At 44.7% G+C, this 22,922-nt stretch overlaps 1 protein-coding gene across 7 annotated transcripts in view; it reads left to right on the top strand.

Annotated features, from left to right (window-relative positions):
- Positions 1 to 18,512, top strand: part of POMT2 (protein O-mannosyltransferase 2) — a 47,498-nt gene extending 28,986 nt beyond the window's left edge. For 5 of the 7 annotated variants that reach the window (XM_065593409.1, XM_065593408.1, XM_005301644.5 and 2 more), the window contains 8 exons: positions 2,753 to 2,844; positions 4,165 to 4,241; positions 7,545 to 7,616; positions 7,899 to 7,958; positions 8,138 to 8,243; positions 11,144 to 11,284; positions 12,289 to 12,400; positions 12,970 to 18,512. In XM_065593409.1, the coding sequence (XP_065449481.1) occupies positions 2,753 to 2,844; positions 4,165 to 4,241; positions 7,545 to 7,616; positions 7,899 to 7,958; positions 8,138 to 8,243; positions 11,144 to 11,284; positions 12,289 to 12,400; positions 12,970 to 13,075 (766 nt within the window). In that variant the 3' untranslated portion in view covers positions 13,076 to 18,512. Of the gene's footprint in view, positions 1 to 2,752; positions 2,845 to 4,164; positions 4,242 to 7,544; positions 7,617 to 7,898; positions 7,959 to 8,137; positions 8,244 to 9,567; positions 9,805 to 11,143; positions 11,285 to 12,288; positions 12,401 to 12,969 lie in introns of those variants that run through there. The other 2 variants (XM_065593411.1, XM_065593412.1) reach the window with 2 other exon arrangements.
- The last annotated feature ends 4,410 nt before the right edge of the window (positions 18,513 to 22,922 follow it).

Genomic DNA, 22,922 nt, shown 5'->3' with positions numbered 1-22,922 from the left:
GGCTGATATAAAAAAAGGATTCCAGAGTTTGAACTCATTGTCTCAGAATGGACTGATTGCCTCTGGCATCAGTATTCAAATAAAAAGGAAATATTTTTTTACACAACACAAACTTAGCATGTGGAGCTAATTGTCACAACATTAAAGCCAACTGCAACTGCATAGCAAAAATACAACATTAAGACAACATTAAAGCCAACTGCATAGCAGAAAGTTTAGACATTTGTATGGATTATGGGACCATCAGCAATTAAGTTGCGATTTTTTTAAATTGCAAGGGATGTAAAGCTCATGCTTCAGGAAGTAAGCCACCTGTAACAGTGAGGATAGGAAGAAACTTCTCCTGTAGGTAGGGTGACCAGATGTTGCGTTTTTAAAGGGACAGTCCAGTATTTAAGCCTTCCTGCAAGTGTCCCAATTGTTTTTTAAAAACGGAAAATTGTCCCATATTTTCTGCCCCTCCCTTCCCCCATCAGTCCTGGTGGGTCCTGCTGCTGGCCGGATCCCTGCTTGCCAGCCACTTGCTCACCAGTGGTGGGAGGGATGGTGGGCTGGTCAAGTGGCTGACGGTGGGGGTGGGGGTGCAAGGCTGGTGGCGGGGCAAAGATGCAGCATGCAGGGCTGGCTGCTGGTCCTTCAGCACAGCCCCTGCTGCATGCTGGCTCTTAGCCAGCAGGGCCCCGCTCTCTGTCCCGTTTCTGGCTGGCACTGGCTATATGCTGCGAGCTGCAGTGGTTGGTGAGTGTGGGTAGGCGCCAGGCGGCAGCCGGTTACATGTCGCCTCTGCTGCCCACCCATTGGCCCTTTAAATGCTTCTCCTCTTGCTGTCCTCTCCCTGCTTTTCCCCTTCACCCCCAACCCTGCTGCTCTTCCATGTCCCTCCCAGCGGGGCACTTCTAGCACTGTGCAGAGAACCAGCCCCTGGTTGGAGTGCTCAGCTCATCAACAGCCTGGCCAGCAGGCTTCTTCCTTCCCCCGCTGCCTCTGGCTGGGCTGGCGCCCCGGGAAACCTCAAGACCCTCTGTTCCGAGGCGCTGGCCAAGAGAAGCTGAGCCCTGCATGTGCCAAAGCCCCGCACAGCGCTGGCACCAGGAAGCCTCTCCGCCCCTCAGCTAAGCTCTGGAGTGGCAGAGGGGAAGCGATTTCCAGCCTGTTCGTGCCCCGACCCTGCAGGCGCCACAGCAGCTCCCGGGGCAAGGGCTTAGCACCCTCTTCGCCTGCTCCCCCCCCGGGTCCTGCCCCCAGGGAATGTGGGGCTGCTTCATCCCCTAGGCACCCTCCTCTGCTGAGCCACCTCTCTGGAGGAGTTTGCTAAAGTCCCTGCAGTTCGGTTCCCTGGGCCCTGGTGCACAATGCATCCTTAGGGCTTAACCCTTTCCTGCCTGCGCTGTAGTCAGGGGATAGGAGGCAGCTGGGTTATGTCAGTGGCCAGCAGCAGTCTGGAGATGTTAGCTGCCTTTTGACACTGTGCTGGCAGGAAGGGACAAGCTACTTCCAGCCACACAGGAGCGGTAGGGGTGGGGGAAGAGATGAGCTCTGCAAAGACACAGGCCAGGTCATCCCTTCCTCCTCCCCTGTGGCTGGAAGCAGCTGGTGTCCCTTCCCTCCCACACAGTGCCGAAAGGCTGCTGCTGGCCACATTCTGGTGTGAACCTTGGCAGAAATCTGGGGAGAGGGCGCATGTGACCCTGCATGCCCCTGACATGTTGCTTTGGGAAGACATGGTGCCAGGTACCAGGAGAACGGGTCTGTCCTGGTGCCTCAGCCAGGCCTGGAGGGTGGAGAGCACCAGGCAGGGAGGGTCTGGTCGGTCGGTCACCCTCCCTGTGTGAGAGAAGTGTATGGGAGTGTGTGTGTTACCCCTCCCAGTGTGTGTGCGTGGGGGTGTGGGCAGTGTGTGACACCTCTCCCCGTGTGAACTCTAAAGCCTTAAAGATATGAAAGTAAATAAAAAGAATCCAACTACGCAGTATTTCTTTTTAATGGGCTCAGTCAACTTGATGTTAATTTGAACATTTATACAATTGATTGCTGTTGAACTCGCTTGAATACGAGTAATTTTACCAGGTGTCCCGTATTCAGCATAAGGAAATATGGTCACCCTACCTATAGGGAGGTTGTTCTGTAGTTTCCCACCCTACCTATAGGGAGGTTGTTCTGTAGTTTCCCACCCTACCTATAGGGAGGTTGTTCTGTAGTTTCCCACTTAAGGGTCTCATATTTTTCTGAGCATCTAGTACTGGCTGTTTTGGAGACAGTATAATTGACTAAATGAACGATTGGTCTGATCCATTATGGCAATTCCTTTGTTTCTATAATGGAGTTGCTCTAGGTATGAATTGACTTTTAAAGTAATGGTGACTGCTTTTCCTGGGGAGAATCTAAAAGTTGACTTGAAGTTGATGGGAGCTACAGATACTCAGCTCCTCTGAAAATTAAGCCACATACTTATGTACCTAAATATGGATTTTGGTACCTAATTTGAGGAACCCCAATATGGAAGTGTTGCTCTTCATATATACAGCAGTCTTGTGACCTTAGACACTTTTCAAATCCAGTCCAGTTTCTGTTTATACTCTGTTAAGGGAGGACTTCTGGGTACACAGAAATGAATCTGTTAGGTTGGATGCTGCAGTTGGTGCTAATTGATAGCTGAACTTGGGCAAGGAATGTCAATTTGAATGAAAAATTGAATTGTAAATAGTGGTTCTCCTTTGGGAGGTAGGTGATTGATTGTCCTGCTGTTCCTCAGGGGCTGGGAACAGGTGGAAGTCACCTGCACTCCATATGTGAAGGAGACTCCCAATGCCCTTTGGAATGTTGAAGATCACATCAATCCCAAGCGTAAGTGATGAAATCTCTTGGACAATATGCAGGTTGGCTTGTTTGTTTTCAAGGGGGGAGAGTGAGGTTATCAAGAGGTCAGAGCAAAGCACTCAATGTTTGGGATCCCTGGGTTCTGTTCCCAGCTCTGGTACTGACCTGTTGCATGATCTTGGGCCAGTCACTCTGCCTCCATTTCTGTATTGTAAAATGGGGGGATGGTGAGATATGATGTTTATAAACCACTTTGAGATCCTCAGGACCTGCAGAAGGGTGAAGTATTATAGAAGAGCTGGTCACAACTTGATAGTTAAAGTTGTAAGTGATAATATATGGAGATATACCTATCTCATAGAGCTGGAAGGGACCTTGAAAGGTCATCGAGTCCAGCCCCCTGCCTTCACTAGCAGGACCAAGTACTGATTTTGCCCCAAATCCCCGAGTGGCCCTCTCAAGGATTGAACTCACAACCCTAAGTTTAGCAGGCCAATGCTCAAACCACTGAGCTATCCCTCCCCCAACTATGTTCACTATGAGACTTATTTTAAGCCCCCCTTACAGCTTTTTAATTGAAGGAGCTATTCTGAATGCAAGTGTATAGTAGAAGTTTTTAAATGATTTTTCGGAAGTGTAGGATCTTCACTGCCCTATTCCATACTTGCCTCATTCTCTTTTCCAGGAACATTCCAATAATGAGGTTGCTAGAATTGTGACATGGGGTAAGAATAGAGTTGAGAATGCCAGTTGTGACATACAGCCCCTCCAGCACAATCCAAAAGTTAGACCTGTGTCACAGCCTTATTCACTGTCTGCTTGGTTTACGTGTTACTCAACACCCTGATTTTTATCACACAACTTGCTTGATTCTGACCTCATTAAAACCTGCTAACATTTTGCAGCCTTTCAGAAGTACTATATTTCAACCCAAGAGAAATAAATTCTGAGCTGTTCATTTGGTCTGGAGTCTTCTCCCATTGTCATACATTTTGCATTCTCCCGTTCATGGCTGATCTGTGGATAAAGAATAGTCTATGAACAGTGAGGCTCTTATTTCTGCTTAAACACAGAGACTGTTTATTTCAGGGAGTTTTATCTGTTTCTCACGCTTCTGAAAGTACAGTGGGAAATCAAAGGGTAGATCAGTTGTGAAATTCACTTGGGGATACTTTCTTGACTGCAAGAGGTTGTGTTTAGAATATGAATGAAATGCAGTGAGAACCAAGGAGGTACCAGAAGGTTACTCTCAGATTTGATACAGGAAGAGAGGGTTTATCGTGCATGTATGTATTAAGGGAAGGTAGCATGTACAGGCTTCTAATTCACCTGTTTTCTTTTCCATAGTGCCTAATATCAGTCTGGATGTTCTGAAACCCTCCTTCCCAGAGGTTCTCCTGGAGTCCCACATGGTTATGATCCGGGTAGGGTGGCTTTATTTTAGATTGTCATGTGTGTGTTTGTTTTTTAACTCTTGAGCTAAAAAGAAACATTCTGTACTATGATGTCCAGGGAATAGCAGCAGTCAAGATAGGACAGAATATATATTGGCATAGGTTACAAGGATTTATACTTAGAGAAGAAGGATGGCCTTATGGTTGAAGTTCTAAAATTGTACTTGGAAGATCTAGGTTCAGTTCCTGGCTGTTCCATAGACTTTGTGTGACCTTGGGCAAGTCACTTAATCTCTCTGTGTCTTATGTTCTCTTCTGTAAGACAGGGATATTCGTACTTCCCTACCTCACGGGACGGCTGTAAAGATAAGTTCATTAATGCTCATGAGGCACTCAGTGCAGTGATGGGGGCCATAAAAGTATGTGGCTAAACACTTGGGGATACATTAACATCTGATGGAAAAAATTAAAAAGACAAAAATCCATTGTTTCAAAAACTCTTCCATGTTCTGTTTTCTGCTTTCCTCTTCACTCATTCTTTGTCACTGAGGATGTTTGCAAAAAAGCAGATTTGTTTCTCTTCAGAGTTTGACTGCTCTTGTAGTCTTCTCACCTGAGACAGTTTTGTATGACCTTGTCTCTTTTCCTTTCTGTGCCTTAGTTTCTCCATCTGTAAAATGGGGACGATACTGACCTTACAAAAGATTCTGAGGCTGTGTTGTTTGTAAAGCTCTTTTGAAATGAAAGGGGCTCTAGGAATGCTCAGTAACATTATTCATACTAATCATTTCCATGGCAACCAGTTATAATATTGCTTTAGGTAAGGAAATATCAACGTAACTGTTTCCATAGAAATAATTTTCTTGTCTTGAAATGAGGACTCTTATTTCAGACTGAAGGAAAACCTATAGCAGTAGCTGAGCTGTTAAATAGCTACGATCCCGCTTCTTCCATACACATTCTCAGCAATAAAGAACCGGAGAAGAAAAATGTAGAGAATACTTGGTCTTGGTAGTAAACTGGGAAACATTCACATTTGTGTAGTAATTTTAAGCTATGAGTGTACTCTAGGATGCAGCTACTAGAGGGTGACATGATCATGCTCTTTGATGGACACTCCATCTAGCAAAAAGCATTGATGATGATGACCAACATTCACTGGGGGAGCACATGTGTATATATTCACGCACAAATCTATGTACACAAAGTATTGGGTGGCATTGGGAGAAACGCCTATAGTTAAGCGACGCTTTCTATTATAAGACTTTTTTTCAGTTGGCAAACTTTAATTGAAATTTTCCATGCCAGCTGTCTGCCTTAGGTGGAATTTTACTGAAAGATTTCAGCAAAAGTAATTCAGGCATTTCTCAGAGGTTTGAGGAAAAAAATACTAGTTTTTCCCATATTGCCAAAAAACAACAACCCAAACACCCACTCTTAAAACCATTTAATTGAGAAGCAAATATTGTTTCCATCACTTGAAGCAGCGACTTGAAATTTAGTAGGGGGTTTGTTGTCCTGGTGTCCAGGATATGTCTGTTGCTGTCCCCATGAAAATAACATCATGGGGAGATGGCCTGAGCAGGACTTTCCCTGCAGTTGCTCCTCCTGGTTGCCAGGGGCTGCTGTGGCACTAGATATCAGTACTGAGAGCAGATAGACTCTTTCTCGTGTGCTCTCAGTGCTCTCCCTGCTGGCGCCCAGCTGACCCAGGCAACAGGGAGGAGAAAATAACCTGACTGATCTGCAGATGGGTGACGATCCAGGCCTGTGGGGGGTTGTGGGGAGGGAGACTGAGACAGGAGTTCAGGGAATAGCAGGAAGACTAGGGTGAACAGCAGTGGGATGATAGGAACTGGGATGAGCAGCTGTGAGCTGTGGGGTGAGGTTATGAGACATGGAGCTGAGGGGAGGCAGAGCAGGGGGAATGGAAAGGGTCAAAGCAGGCAGTGGGGAGACTGAGATGAGGACAGACTGGAGGGGTCAGAGGCAGAAGGGGTTAGGCATGGCAGGAGCAGATACAAAATGGTTCTTAACCACTAGAGTCCACTCCCCTCAGATCCTGGAATGGAACCCAGGGTTCCTGAGTCTCAGTATTCCTCTGCTGCCAGCAATAGCTGTAAACCCACTGGCAAAATGTGTGACTCCACTCCCTCTAGTGGCCAGCCTCAGGGACAGGAGTCCTGTGGAAAAAATATTATGGGATCATGTAATTAAAGACATTATTGTAACGCATATGCACAAGAGGGCTGAATTAAGGTTACATAGGCAACCTTAATTCTGTCATTTCCTAACTTTTGAGTGCTTGCCTGTGTACTATTCTCTTGCTGTAGTTTTCTATGTGTACTTCTTTTATAGAAACTATGAAAGGAGAATTGTTTGAAAACTGATTAAATACTTTGGACCAAATTTTCAAATCACAGCCTCTGATACTCCATGTCCAGGTTTTCATTTCCGAGGTTCTGTACGCTTGGCTGTGTGCATGCAGTTTAGGGCATTAAATAGCCATTTTGCTGGTACAAATAATCAGGCATGGAAAGTTGCTTGCATACTTTTAGAGGATGCAGACTCTGAATCTAATCCTTTATTTACCATCAGGTGTTAGCTGCTTCACAGGTCACTGCTTCATGTAAATCTTGGGCCAGGTTTAGTGCTGGCAGTTACTGTGAAGCTCCTTGCCCAGCTCCTTCTCTCTCTAGATGATATAGAGCCTAGTGCTTGGTTTATATCTGGAGTTTAGTGGAAAGGTCTCAGATTCAAACCAGTATACTTTACCTGCGTTCTGAAGATGGTGGGCTTACTTCCTGATGTTTAACAGCCTTAGAGCAGAGTTGTTGTCTTTCCAGTGTCTGTACAATTGGTGCAATTAGAGGGAGAGGCTTCCAGATACACAGCAATATATATGAAATGGGGACCTAAACTTGGTCTCTGATTGTGATCTGCGGGTCAGCCTGGCATCTATCTATCTTACTGGTGCATGAAGCAGTCCCCAGGAAATTTTTTGCCATCACTGCATGCTGCTGTAATGAGAGAACAGAGTAAGGAAAGGGATGTGACTTACAATAAAGTGAAATAGTTGTGGGGATTTCCAGGAGCTAATCTCCTGCAAAGTAATGGGGTAGTAGGAGCACTAGCAAAGCCTGACGTTGAAATCTAGGTGCTCCTGAAAGGGCTTAACCGTCCTAGGGCATTTGCTTCTGCACACCTGTGAACATATCAGAAACAGGGTTATTCTTCCTATGCCCCTGAAATCCTTCCTAGACAGAGAGCTGCCCTGCAGGACTTGCAGCACAACCGCCTATTGACTGTAATTTTCTTCTCAACCTCCTATAGGGAAACAGTGGCCTCAAACCAAAGGAGAATGAAGTCACATCCAAGCCTTGGCACTGGCCCATCAACTACCAGGTATGCTGACAAATCCACCTTCCTGTCTGATTGCAAGTGCTTTTGATAGGGGTATGGCATCCAAACTGTAGAGCTGTGGGGCTGCATCTCTTTATTAAAATGCATGACTACATTTCAGCCGCTGCTGAAATAACCTTTTTGTTGGCAAGAGAAGGAACTTATCTCACCTTTCTCACTGCTCACTCTCTGTGGAAGCCTCAGTAAGTTTGAAGGTTGATGTGGGCTCACTAGGCACAAACCTATTTTAATTTCCTCTGATACCCTTTCCCTGTTCCTCCTCAGGGCCTGCGTTTCTCTGGAGTCAACGAAACAGATTATCGAGTTTATTTGCTGGGGAACCCGGTAAGTGGGGGATTTGCAAAACAAGTGACTTCTGCCTTTAGCAAATATTTAGTTTTCTCCTGGCTTTCTCTTCTCTAGCTGCTTTCTTCCCCTTCTCTTCTGTGGTTTCATTTAGCTTTCCATCATGTCTTATGCACACTCTGCTACTTCTATCTCCTCCTTTCCTCTTTCCCACACAGGTGGTCTGGTGGCTGAATCTGGTCACTATTGGATTGTACCTCCTAATGGCAACTTGTGCTATTGTGGCCATGAAGAGGGGAGTTCAGCTGACAGCTGAATTCAAAGGTAAGTCTAGCTCTCCTACCCTATTGCATTTGTAGGCTTCACTGTTGTGACAGTTTATCATCCTGCTTTTCTGCTGCAGGAAAGCAGATTCTCTCTCTGCTCTGGAACATCAGACCACTCAGAAATTGAACAAAATGTGTTCAAGAGGAACATGACAGCAATGAGTACAAGTATTTAAAATGTATAGTGCTATAGAAATGCTAAATCTTATACCTGGAAGGATGTAAATGCCAAGGAAAGGGAGAGGAATTAACAGTATTTTCAGACTGTAAAGGACCATTATGAAAATCTTTTCTGACCTGCATAACACAGGGTACAGATTTCACTTGGATATCTCATCTAGCCCAACAAATTTAAATTGAATTAAAGCATATATTTTAGAAAGACATCAGTCTTGATTTAAAGTCTGTTTTTAAGAATTGTTCATATAAGTCCAAGGGGTTGTAACTAAGAAGAGTGGGATGAAATTAAAAACCAGGTAAATTTAGGTAAAATATCCAGAAAATCATCCTGACACTGAGATATACAAAACTATGGAACAGTCTTTCCAGGAAAAATGCAGGAAGCCCCATTCCTCAACTCATATAAAACTGGACTGGACAATGCTCTAGTAAAAATCCTGTAGGGAGCAATCCTACATTTGCTCAAAGGGGGATGGTCTATTGGATCCCTCTCTGGTTCGTGACTGTGTGATATGTCCTGTATTAATATTACACATCTGTCTTGAAAGGAGAAATGCTAGCTAGTGCCCATTAGGGAGCTGACAGAGAGAGGGTACTAGGAGGAGGATATTAACAGCCCTTTCTCCTTCCTTAGCCTCTTCCATCCACAGGTTACAAAGCACTTCACAAACCCTAAGGAATCCAGTCTCACAAATATCCCTCTAACATAGATCAGTGTTTCACCTATTTTACAGATAATTGGGTAGGAAATGAGGTACAGAAAGGTGAAGTGATTTTTAGCTAAGGTCACTGAGGTTACATCTACATGGTGATAAAAGACCCGTGGCAGGCATAGATCAGCTCAGGGGTTATAAAATTGCAATGTAAACCTCCTGGAGCCCAGGTTCTGACACTCTGAGTGAGGAGGGTCTCAGAGCCCAAGATCCAGCCTGAGCCCAAATGTCTACACTGCAATTTTTAGCCCTACAGCCTGAGTCCTGAAAGCCCAAGTCAGCTGGCCTGGGCTCGGAGACTCGGTACTTCACGTTTTTTATCGCAGTGTAGACACACCTATAGTGAGTTATTGACTGAGCTGGAAATAGGATCCAGGTCTTCTGCTCCTGTTCCCCTGGTTCTAAATACTAGACCACATTCCTTTCCAGGGAATGGGCTGACAGTGAGGATCAGGGATGGCTGTCAAGCTACTCCAGAGAGAATCCTAGAAATCCGAGATTGAAAAGACCTGTTAAGCCTCATCTAGTCCATTGTCCTGTGCCACTGCAGGATTAGTCCTTACAGGACCCCATGTTAGTAAGACCAGCCAGGTCTGTGACCAGGTCTTCTGCAGGTCCATCTTGTATGGCTTTTCCAGTATCTATTCATTGAGGAAGACGCTATTGGTAGGTATTTCCGTGTAATACATTTTCTGCATGAATAATGCAGGTGGGATATTGTGGGTAACCTTGTGTTACCTGCACAATCTGGGGCACCCTGCCTATACCCTACTGAGAGCTCAAGGCATCACCCAGTTAATTTAGGCACTCCCACCCTTTCCCTTCCAAGGGTTCAGGGCATAAGGCACCTACTCTTACCCATGTGGCTCAGGGAGAAACATGGTCAGTTTAAGTACCTGCCTTTATTCATAGGGCCAAGGACTCTTCGGGTCTGCAGGATCTTTTCCCAGCGAAAGAGCCTTACCCAACTGTGCTCTAAACATCTATTTATTAGCAAGACCCAGAGAATACATATACTAAGTAAATCTATTATGCTCACCACTCCCAATATATAGACAAATTTCATCTGATGGCCAGTCATGATCCACTTGTCTGGGGGTTGCCAGCGATGCCTCTGCATGTCACAGTCATGCAGAGGGTTTGATGTCTTGCAGCTTCTTGTTGTACTGCAGTACAGAGTTGATTCCCAAAGAGTATTGATTTTCATTTACATTATATAGGGAAAACTATCTATCTCCTTCAAATTTAATAAGCCTGTCACATTATCCCACACCCTCACATAACAAAAATTTTAACCAATTACACACTGGTCCCTATGTGTCCTTCTTCCTGTCCAAGTTTTTTACATTTAATCTTTCATGTCCAAATTGTAACGTATTTGTGATCTTTTCTGTTTGTGCAGGTGGTCAGCATAAATTTGTGTGTCAGAACTTATCTTATACCATTTGTTGAGTCTCTCTCTGTACCTAAAACTTTCCAATGCCTGGGTGTCTCTGCTTTACAACCATGGTGGTTATAACTCTTGTTAGGAACATTCCAGAGGTGGGGGTGCTTTATCAGCAGCAGATCATTCTTTTTTTTTTTTTCTTTCAATTTCAGTGATGATCTCCCTGAGTTTCACCCAAGGCTGGTTTAATATGGGGAGGAGTGCGGGGTTTGATTAGATCATAGAATATCAGGGTTGGAAGGGACCTCAGGAGGTCATCTAGTCCATCCCCCTGCTCAAATCAGGACCAATCCCCAACTAAATCAGGACCAATCCCCAACTGACTCAGACAGATTTTTGCCCCAGATCCCTAAATGGCCCCCTCAAGGATTGAACTCACAACCCTGCTAAACCCAGTGCTCAAACCACTGAGCTATCCCTCCTCCCAACACTTGGAACGTAGACCTGCTAAGCCTGTTCCTGCCAATCTTACTGGTGTTCACACTCTGCCTCCTTGGTGTTGAGGTTTGAACCAGGGTTGTGAAGTTTCATCTACTGAAGTGTGTGTTTGTGTTTCAGAGCTCTCTGAAGTCTTACTACATAGTGGAGGGAAGATCATGCTGGGCTGGCTCCTCCATTACCTCCCTTTCTTCATGATGGGCAGAGTCCTCTACTTTCATCATTACTTTCCTGCCATGCTTTTCTCTAGCATGTTGACAGGTAAATACTGCAAAGCAGAGACCTTGAAGGTAGAGGGGAGTAGGAGGCGAGCTGAGTTGGAAGGGGTATTTTTAAAGTGACATAACTAAGAAATGGATTTCTTTTTTCTTTCGGCTCTCTGGTTCAGGGCTAGTGCTTGGAAATGTGTACTGGTTCAAAAGTGTTTTTAGCCCTAGCTGCTTAAGACAGCGAACCCTATACAATTGTCATTTGGATTACCATCTTGATTTGACCTCAGAGAGGCTGCGGCGCTAGTTCATAGGGCATTGGACTGGGATTTAGGAGACCTGGCTTCTTTTCCCTGCTTTGCCACTTTCTTGCTATGTGACTTGGGTGAGTCATTTCACCTCTCCTTGACTCTGTTAGCTCCCTTTCTGTTCTGTATCTTGTCTGTTTAGAGTTCTTCAGGATAGGGACTGTCTCTTACTATGTTTTTGTATAGTGCTTTGTAATGGGGCCTTGATCTCAGTTGGGACCTCTATATACTACTGTAATACAAACGATATATTAAAATAATCCATTTCAATTCCAACATGATTTTTAGCAGTCACTGTCTTCAGACCACTAAGAAATAAAGTTTTATGACTCTGTAAACTGGAAGGCCCTGTTCTCAAATGGTATAAAGCATTAATCTCTGACCCTGGTAGTACATGAGCCTTCAGCTACTAAAATCATGCTGCACTTGAAATGGAGGAGACAGAAGAAGCAAGATAGTAACTGGAATTATGTAATTTTGTGGTCTGATACCTCTAGCAGTCAGGACTAATCTAAAGTATTTTATTCCAGTGGGAATGTTGGGAAAACCAAATTTCTAGTGATAGAAAGCTTCACTTCTTGTGCTAAGGGTTGATAAGAGATCAGACTTTAAAAACAGAATTGGTCCTTTGTTCATATAGAGCTTTATCAGCATTTGTTTGTGACTGAGTGTAGCAAATATAGCCTGCATCTCTCTCCTGGCTTCCGACATGGTGCCTCTAGTTATGAATTTTATTTTCTTCTCCTAGGAATTACATGGGACACGTTGCTGAAGTTCTGTGCTGGGCGCCTGTCCTGCTCCATGGGGAGGAGGGTGTATACATATGGGACGCTGGCACTGATGTTGCTCATTGTGTACAGGTGACAGAGCTAGAAGCTGAGCTGCTCCTGCATGTAAAACAACATCTGTTGTCTCAGTGGAAGTGTTGGCTCCTTGACACGTTGTTTTTAACTTTTCACTCTCCCAACTCCTTTCCCCTTTTTTTACTCTGCTAAACTCTCGGATAGCAACAAACTCCGCCCTGAACCCTTCATATGAACCAGATTCAGCTTTGACAGCTTTTGTCCATTTCCTGATAATGACTTTGCAGAAACCTTTTCATTACAGGGAGTCTCTTTGTTTAACCCTGGAGCTCAGTGGGTACAAATGCTGGTCAGCTAGACTGGCTCCCTTCTTCCCCACAGCTTAGCAGATACAGACTCTGATCCCCATCCCTCATGGTGCCAGACCATCAGTCTATGCTATACTTTAAAAATGTATTGATTAAACATGTTTATAGGCTTCCCAATCCCACCCCACCCATGGTAAGGCCATGTACCTGGCTGTATTAATGTTGTTGAGCGGGAGGGAGAGAGCCCCAAATGGAATCTAAAGCAGCCCAAATATGCAGTTAATCAGAATTTGACAGGTGTTTTGATCCTCTCCACAGCTTCTACCTCTTCCATCCTCTGTCCTATGGGATGGTGGGACCTATGGCTTCAGATCCCAACAGCCCAATGGCAGGGCTCAGGTGGCTGGAATCATGGGAGTTCTAGAGCCGGCAGGAGGCAGCCTGGAACAAGGGAATAAGAAACACAAGAACTATCAAGTGTCAAGCTGACTCTTGGGCACTTTGAGTCAAATTGCTGTGAAGCACCACTCTGGAGAACTCCGGAGAATCTGCTCCCCATAGTAGCCCATTGTCTCATCACTGGTTTGCACAGTCTGAGCCTTGGCAGAGGATGACCACAAGAAAGACCCTCTAAGTAAGACTCCAGCCATAGGTCCAGTAGATTCTATTTCCGAGGCCAGATACTGCTCAGAAAGAAGACCTGGGTCCTCCGAGCAATGTGTCTTAGAATTTGTACAGTCATACTTTGGCCTTGCTTTGGCCTGTCTAGCAGCCACACTGGTGTGATTTGGAGGAGTATGTGTTTATATCTGTTGGAGGGTGAGGTTGCACACGTCTGTCTTTGTCTCTGTTCATATGAAAATCACTCGATTGCAGGAAAGAACTGACTGTAGAAAACACAGTGTCCTGAGACATTAAGGATCTTTTCATATTTAATAACTTTTATTAGTGGTGTTTTATATATATTTTGGAGAATGTCTGGGAACCGCCCTGTCCCAGCCATTTGCATTTCACTGATCTGATGCTGTTTCTAGTACCTGGCCGAACTGAAAGTCTCTCAGTGGCCTGAACCCTCCATAAGCCATCGTGCCTTGCCTGTCTCCCAGGCCCTTTGCAAACAGAAGGATTGTTTATCCTTGCATATCCCCTTGCTTTCAGGCCACCTGTAACCACTTATAATAATCACTGTGTAGCTACCTGGCAAACCTCATGACAGCTCAGAGCCAGACAGTTCCAGTTCATCAGTCTTGCAATTCTGCCACAAGATGCTAAGATGCCCCAAAGATAATTACAGTGAGAGCAGCAAGTTTCTTTTATTGCTTGTCTTGGGTTCTTTGATGTAAGGGCCAGCCTCTTTGGGGATGCACAGATAGGGAACCCTTGCTGACAGCTGTCATTCATCCTTTGATACCAGCAGTTCTACTGCCAGTAACTCTGCGTTGTGTGAGGAAGCTAAGACTTAGCAGTCACTGGAATCTGCAAAGCCTACTGCTAGATCTGGGGTATTTAACCATTAATATTCCTCTGCTGAAGGCAGGTTTCTTCTAATGGGAAACTGCACTTCTTGTTATTATGATAAACTGCCAGGCAAATGAGAAGGGGGGGGTGGAGGGAGAGAGAGAAACCAGAACAAAAACTCTTTGCTTGTCTGGTGAAGAGAGCTCTCTGATGCTGAATCCATCCCTTCCCAGGCAGTGGGGGGGGAGGGAAGGGACCTGGTCCTCACACAGGTGTGGGGAAGCTTTTTAATGAGGTATCTATTCCTTTCTTCCTTCCCCCAAATGTTCCTTTTGTTCCACTTCTTTCCCCTAAGGTCCTTTCTTTCCCTTCAGTTCACTACTACTGTCCTGTAGCATCCAAAACAAATTGCCTTGAGTCACAGCTGTGTGTGTCCTTTGAGGGAGCAAGGTTTGCGAGGCAATTTTGCATATGTATCAAGACGATCAAGCCCTTCATTTCAGATTCCCTGCTTTGCCTCTCAACCCTGCTCCTGAATATGTATTGGGTGAGTATCAGTAACAGGTGAGTGTGTCTGAGTTTTAAAGATGAGTTCTGCTATACTCCCTCTCCATGGATTCCAATGCGTTATCTGTAACACGAAAGGCTGTTGGCATGGAGATTGTGCTAACATCCCCAGACCAGGCTGGATGGCTGTGCCGTATGCTGGGCTGAGGCTTAGTTCAGACCTGCTGTCACTTTAATAGAGGAAATGTAGGAATGTTCAGTTAGGCAGCTGCTTGCTATTGTAACATGCTGGCTCAGTATGTCATATCCGCCTCTAGAGGCCGGTCCACATACAAGATAGGAGCCTACTACTGGTACCAGCTCAAGTGGTATAGGCCTTTTGCTTTTGATGCTAAAGGTTTTGAGTTAATCCCCTGCTGACAGTCCATGGTGGGGGGTCATTACTGTAATTAACTGCTGGGTTTGATGATCTCTTTCTATTTACTGTGGTGGGAAGTGCTCCCCTCTGGGTTAGCCAAGGCTGCTCAGAGATGATATGTAGGAAAGGAGGATGAGGGAGAGAGTTGAAAACATCACCAAATCCTGCTTAGTTTGACATGTGGAAAAACAGCAACGGATTATAAACAGGTGGCAATATGACAGGCAGGCATTACACTGCCTCATTTTTAATAATGTTATTGGGTATCTTATACTGCCAGTAAGAACATCAGCTTAATGTTGTGATGTCACGAGAGTAGATTTTTCCTGTAGAAGTCACACTGCCAATGGCAGGAAGTGCCAGGGGCTCATGTAAAGGGTGGATTGAGATAGAGGATACCCTCAGGCACTAGGGACCCAGCAGTGATATAAACTTGAACGGCAGCAAACCAGTCCCTTGCTACTGAGAAGTAAGAAATCAGTAGGTACCTATGTAGGATGGTCCCAAAGGTGGTTCACACATCTTTGCCATCATAGGACCTTTTAGCTAAGTCAAAATGTTGATTTAGAAACCTCTATTGATGAGGAGGTGGAGCAGTAAGAACTTCAGGAGAAACATGAGAAAGCTGGGCCTCTCCTTGGTCATTGTTCCTGTCTCCTCTGCTGCACTAATAGGTCTACTTCAGATTTTGGGGGAGCTTGAGTTGGCTAGATGAAAACACCACCTAACTCAATCTCCCTTCCAGCTTTTTGTGCCCAGGTCAACTTCAGTCTCAGTACAAACAAGAGGCTGCTTGTCTTTGGTGCTGGGAGTTTGGATGCCTCATACTGGAAGTTTCTGACTGGCACAAGAGCTAACCCACTTCTTGGCCCCTGTGCAGCCAACTGTCCACATGCGGGGACACATACAAAAAAATAAATCTAGTTATCCCACAATAATGAACAGCCTGTGACCAGACTCTTGAGTTAGGGTGTTAAAAGGACTGCACTCAGACATTAATAACCAGCTTTTTAAAATGGGTACAGCCTGGGGGTTCATCCTCTGAATTCTAAGAGCCAAGTCCTCAGCTGGTGCAAATTGATATTGTTCCCTTGTCTTCAGCAGAGCTATGCTGTCTCACCCCAGCTGAGGATCTGACCCTAAATATCTATTTCTTGAAAAATTCACTGGGCCATCACTGAGAACAAAACTACAGTGTCTTTGTGTTTGTGAGCCCTACCAAATCTATTAATTTGTGCTGCCTTTACTGGCACTGCAGCAGCATTTAAGCTTGGACACACTTCCAGAGCTGTGCAGATTTGAAGCAGTGGGTGCAGTGAAACTGACCCTTGCCTTCTCGAGGAGGGAGCTGTTGCTCTGCATTGCCTCTGTTTGGTCAGAGGTCTCCACAAGATCATCTGTAGACTTTCTGCTTGGGTTCTAGGTCTTGATAAACACTAGTACAATTCAGTCTAGCATTCCTGGCTGTGGAATGAAAGCTGGTTCATCTTGAGGACAACTCATTTGTCCCCTTCCCCAGTCGTGTGGAAACAGCTAGTGGTGCTTTCACAGGCCAGAAGATGCTGCTGTCTGGAGCAGCTGCTCCCTATGAGGTTTCCCAGGCAGTCATCCATTATTGTTGGGGATGTCATCAAACTCAATCTGTGGAGCCCAAAATGTAAACATCTGCAGGCTTCAAAATTCCCATTCCTGCTCTTTCCTCAGATTTATACTGTAAAACTGTGTTTTCACTTCTCCAGTCTTTGGAGGATACAAAGAAGGACTTGAGTTCAGCATATCCAGCTTATTTTAGGCATTGCATTCACCTGAACGGAGGTTCTATCAGCAATCACTGCAAGGGCACGCATGCCCATTCCAGCAGCAATGACTGAATTAATTCCACAGAGCTAGGAGCTCGTGTCTGTGGGACAGCTATGGTCCTGAAAGTGCCTTTGCTGAGGCAGCCATGGAATACTCACAAATAAACACGTCTGCAGCTCATCATCACTATGTGATGCACCTATCCCCAGACCCGCTAGCAGGAAAACCAGCATCAGTGTGATCTGCAGAGAATTTCTTTTGAAGTCTTAATTGAATGGGTTTGTTTTACTGACATGTCAGAACAAATCAATATGATCCAGCTTTTTATATCCCCTTCTGCCCTCCCTTCTCTCCCCCTCTCCCCCCCCCCCCCCCCCAAAGTCCTGTACTCCTTTCTAGGCTGGTCCACTAATCACTGAGCCCTTTGGATGTGCATCCAGTTGCCAGAAGAGCCTGGACCAGAGTTGAGCTGAGCTGCCGTGTCCTGAAGGAACAGAATGCCTGTCAAATGCAGGCATGGCAAAGGCCTTGTAGTAGAAAGCTATAATAACTGACTTCTTTAACGGCATCAGCAGAGAGAGTTCAAAGGGTGGGACTCCTGCCAACCTTCCCTCTTGTTTGTGCCTCTGGGAGTCTCATCCAGTGTGTTTCATTGGAGATGAAAGGTGTGCCTGTATTTTCTTCCAAAATGCTCCTATTCATAGATCTCAAATGTTGGCAGACCTGGTGGCTTCCCTTCCAAGGGTCATGTCCATGTGACTGTTTCTCTGGATGCAATAACCAGCACTGTGTACATGAGCTATGTGTTATGCACTGCTAGAATACCCCTTCTTTTCTCCTCTTATGTTCCTACTGGACCCTGAGCATCCTTCCATGGTGGCCCTGTATCATCATCTGGGGCATCTGGATGGGACTTCCCCCTTCAGAGCAAATGACCCCTCCTTACTGGTCAGGTGTATGTCATGGTGGGGAGGGAGCTGAGGAATGTTAGAGCATCATAAGGCCCTTTCTCCTTGAGGGGGGAAAGATAGATAATGATGCTATCTCCACAGCATGCCCAGCCCCTTTAAACAGCCTTGAAAAGCAAGAAACCAGGACCGAACTGGATCTGTCTCCATGGCAGTAAGACAAGCCCTATGGCTGTCCCTGTGTTACTTTATTTCTGAAATACACTTCATACTCTGTGTTTGGGGGTCAAGGGCTACTGACTGTTGCACATACTATTTTGGAGGGAGCTAAGGGGGGATATTAGTGCTGAAGCCGCTATTGCTATTTTATTTATGTAGACTCCTAAAAGTTAGGCAGGAAGGTTTACCCTGTCATATTAAGGGAGTGATCTAGGCTCTATCCTGGAAAATTTATCCAAAACTGAACAGAAGTTTGGAGATAAAATGATGATGGGCTTCTTTTGTGACCCAACCTTCTGCATTATGAACCTTACTAATGCTGCTAATATTAATGTATTTGGTTGTTTTTGTGTATGTCTCTATACATGTATTATTTGACTGCAGGCTCCTAATTCTCTTCAATTGCAGAGCAGCGTGGTATACTAAATGCAGTGTATTAAATGGATGGGAGAGAGCTCCCTTGAACTAAAAATCATTTTGTAAAGGAATTCACAGAAAATCAGAGGTAGAATTTGGACTTTAGTTTTGTAATAAATAACTCTTCTTTCAAATGCCTTGTTCTTTTCACTTCTGTATTTTTATTTCCCACCCTTACACAGATGTAAAGCTGTGGCATGAAGTTTAAATGCCACAGCTCTGTCACAGAATAGGGGCTAGACCAGTTTCAGTGGTGCCCAGGTGTTTTGCAGTGCAACCTATGGCCACCCTCAATTTTAATACAGAAGGACTACAAGTCCCAGCAGGCGTTTCTTCACCTCAGTCTAAACGGTGAATATGTGTAAGTACGGTGCCCATGGAAACGAAGAAGAGCCATTTGGATGAAGATGAAGCATTGCTTGCTAACACTGGTAGTCTTCACAGACCATACCTTCATATAAAAGATGAGACCAATTGTAATGTGTATAATATGCTTTATGCCATGCCAATTTGGTGTAGCCTTCAGACTCCTCACTGGTTACCTATGAGTCTCGGCTGGGCAAAGCTCAGGTATGTCAGGGAGTCAGATATGCCCAATGATTAAACCTTGTTCCTAGTGGGTATTGGTCCACATTACAAAAACCAATACAAAATTCATTATAAATACAGGCCCATGTCAGGATCCTGACATGGGCAGTCAGGGCAATGAGTCAGAATAGGGTCAAACCTGAGGCAGAGCGAAGTGGAGGATTTCGTAGTCAAGTTCCAGGTCAGGGTCGATACCGATGATTGGAGTCCAAGTCATGCTTCAGGGTTTGGGTGATGAGGTAAGTAAGAATCAAATTGAGGCGAGGTCAAAGCCAGGAGTTCAAAAGCAAAGAGCATAAATAGTCATAGCAGCTCCTGGAGATCCGTGCTGTTGCCTGGATGCTTCCTGGAATGCCGCTTGGGTTTATATAATCCAGAGCCATGAGGCTGCTGCCTGTCAGACCCTTTGAGGCAGGACTTTCCATGGTTGTTCACAGCGGGTCATGGATTGTGGAGTGCAGGCTGGTTATATCTGCTGCTTGGTGGCAGCATGGAGGAGTCTGCGGTCTGGCAGCTCTGTGGGCCTGAGTTTGAGACCTGGTGGACCTTACAACTTCTGGACTGCAGTAACAGGAGATGGTATAGATCAGGACTGGAGCCTCCAAGACTGGAATAGCAGCATAATGCCTGCCTCACATGTCATAGCAGTAAAAAGATTTAAAAGTTTATATCAGTAGTACATTACAGACGTCCATGAATGTTGTGCTAGAATTTCATAAAGTGCAAGTTACTGCACATTTAGAGAGGTGTCCAAGCTGCATCATCTTACTTGAAGAAAGCTCATAATAAAGAGGACAGCTTGGAGTAACAAGATAATAAATAGTATGGGAGAGACAAATGTATCAAAATGTTAGTGTTCCTATGGCACCTAAAGGTAAATCGATCATGTGACTGCTAGAAGAGGGATGTTTCACCTTTTCTGTTAACCCAATTCCTTAATTGAGTGGGAGTTGGTTGATTTAGTGTATCAAATGTTGTATTAAAACCAAACTTGAGGCTCTAGTTGAGGGTGTGCAATAGACCACAACTAGGAATTGTGGGGTAAGCGGAGGGAACACGTGTAAGAGAAGGAGAGCTTGAAGGAGAGCTTGTTTTACAAAGAGAGTAGTTACCAGGTAGAGTGGACTTCCAACTGACAGGATAGAACAAAACAGCAGTAGTATAGCTGAAGGAAAAACTGCATATCTCTCTGGAATTTACTAAGATCAGGGACTGTTAGTTTTTGTGTATACGAGTAGCCAACCTCCAGAAAGAGTTGGGGAACTTTTTGCTGGGTAACAGAGTTTTCTTTTTACGTTTCCCTCTTCTTTATCATATATAACTAACATATATAAAGTGTGTGTGTGCAGATAGACTGATGTAGCTCAACATGTAAAATGTTTAAAAGTAGAATACAAAAGGTCTTCCAGACATGAAGGGCTTGCTGTAGCTGTTCTGTGTTACCTGGCAGGTCTGAAGTGCAATGGCAGATCTGTGTGGAAGAAGTTTGCCTAGCCTAGCCCCTGGTCCAAATAGTTGTACAAGTCAAACAGCCTTTTCTAGCCCTGGGTCTATGCTGAATTCTCATTTTCATGAGCACCAAACTCTGACTATCAGGGTTTAAGCCAATGGCTAACTACTAGAGATTAGACCTAGACGTAATATGGTGTGTGGATTATCCCACATCTGCCTACTGCAGTTTTCTTACATCTTTCTTTGAAGGATCCAATACTGGCCTGATCTGATCCATTATAGCAATATAACGATGTCTGGCAAAGTTTGAGTGTAATGAAAAGGGAAATTCTTAATGGTTTCATATTGAAATATCCAGCCTGATCTAATTTTTCTTTCAGACTGTGTATTCAAATGACTGAGCTTTAGGAATTGGGTGGGCCAGATAAAGAATAGTTTAATCATTCTTATTCCTAAACTGAAAGTGAGGCTCGTATTCACTGTATTCTTTTTATATATGGTATAATATCGAAGACTAGGAAAGAGATTCATTAAGGGATTCCAAAGCTTAAGAGAGGAGCAAAGGCTTTAGCCGTTGGAAGTGGCTGATGTGTTTCCTGGATACAAATGAGATAAATGGCTGAAGTTGGGAAGATTTGGGGAATTAGAGTTGTGAGAATGAGAGAAAGAGAAGGCATCTCTATAATACTAAGAATAATAACGTTTGAGGATTTCCTTCAGAGGGTGACTGACGGCAGTATGGGGAGGGGCAAGAGGGAGATTTACAGGCTTGTGAAATTTGGGAGGCAAGAAATAGTTGGACAAGTCAAACAGCTGCTGTTTTGACAGTAAGTAGGTATACGAAATTTGAGTGGAGGACAGAGATGATGGCCGCAGTTTGGGGAGTGAGGAGAGGTGGGAGATATAGGTGGTGGATTCATACATTTTTAAGGCCAGAAGGCACCATTAGATCATCTAGTCTGATCTCCTGTATAGCACAGGCCATTACATTTCAGCCAGTTATCCCTGTATTCAACCCAGTAACTTGTGTTTGGCTAAAGCATATAATCAAGAATGACATCTTGATCTGAAGACCTCAAGAGATAGAAAATCCACCACTTCCCTGGGTAGTTTGTTCCATCGTTAATCAACCTCACTATTGAAAATGTGTGCCTTATTTCCAATTTGAATTTGCCTGGCTTTAGCTTCTAGCCCTTGGTTCCTGTTATGCTTTTCCCTGCTAGATTAAAGAGCTCTGTAGTATCTAGTATTTCCTCCCCGTGAAAGGTACATATGCACTGTCATTAAGTCACCTCTCAGTCTTCTTTTTGATAAGCTAAATAGATGTTTCTCACTGTAAGACATTTTGTCCAGCCCTCAAATCATTTTGTAGATGTGTGGCTCGTTTTTTGCACCCTCTCCAATTTTTCAACATCCTTTAAAAAAATATGGACACCAGAACTGTATGCGGTATTCCAGTATTGGTGTCACCAATGCCATTGTGAAGGTAAGAAATATCATTTGACTGAGGTCAGAGGTCAGCAGCTGGCTGGCTGATTAGCCCTGCCCACTGCACCTGGGAGAAGACCTGCATCTCTTAACTGGCTGATTCTCATAAAAGGAGGAGCAGGACGTGTAGACGGGGAGCTGCAATACCTGCCAGAAGATGGAGCTACTCTGGGAGGAACTACTCGCAGAAACAAAAATGGACAGAAGAGAGACTGTGGGAAGTCCTATTATCAAAAGGCTTTGAGGTAAACCAGGAATTTATGGGGGGTGAGAGACAAACTTGGGGAAGTTTTGATCTTGTTTGCTGAGGAGACTTTGAAATAAAAAAGAAAACCACAACAACTGACCCTGCTGGAAACTATCTTTCCTGGACTCTGGGGGAAGGTTCCAGGCAGAATCCCCCCAGGGAGGGCGCTGGCTCAGCAAGGCCAAGCCAAGGTCCAGCCGGAAGAGGGCAGTAGAGAGAGGCCCCAATCTCTTTACAGCCATATACAAAAATAAAATCACCTCCCTGCTCCTACACCCACTATTCCCATTTTGTGGGAAGACAATCATCCTTGAACTCCAAGGGATTGCTGACAACTCCCTTGTTTATACATTCAAGGATCACATTGCCTTTTTTGCCACAGCAATAGCAACAGTTGTCTGTCTACTATCATCCCTAAGTCCTTTGCAGAGTCACTGCTATCCAGGATACATCTCCCCTCCCCTCCCCCCATTCTGTAGGTACACCCTCCATTCTTTATTCCTAGATGTGTGACTTTACATTTGGCTGTATTCAAACACATTTTGTTTCAGTGGGCCCAGTCTACCAAGATATCCAGATCACTATATGACTGCCCTGTCCCCCTCATTATTTACCACTCCATCAATTTTGATGTCATCCACAACGTTTATCAGCACTGATTTTATATTTACTCACAGATCATTGATAAAAAAATATTGAATTTCATCAGGCCTAGAACCCCATTACAACCTCCCTGCCCATTGACAATTACTTACTTAACAAGATCTGC

This window comes from Chrysemys picta, chromosome 4 (genome assembly GCF_011386835.1).
Source record: "Chrysemys picta bellii isolate R12L10 chromosome 4, ASM1138683v2, whole genome shotgun sequence".
In the NCBI taxonomy this organism is placed as follows: Eukaryota; Metazoa; Chordata; order Testudines; family Emydidae; genus Chrysemys; species Chrysemys picta.
The sequence above is the reverse complement of the archived record's forward strand: the minus strand, read 5'-3'. Positions and strand labels throughout refer to the sequence as shown.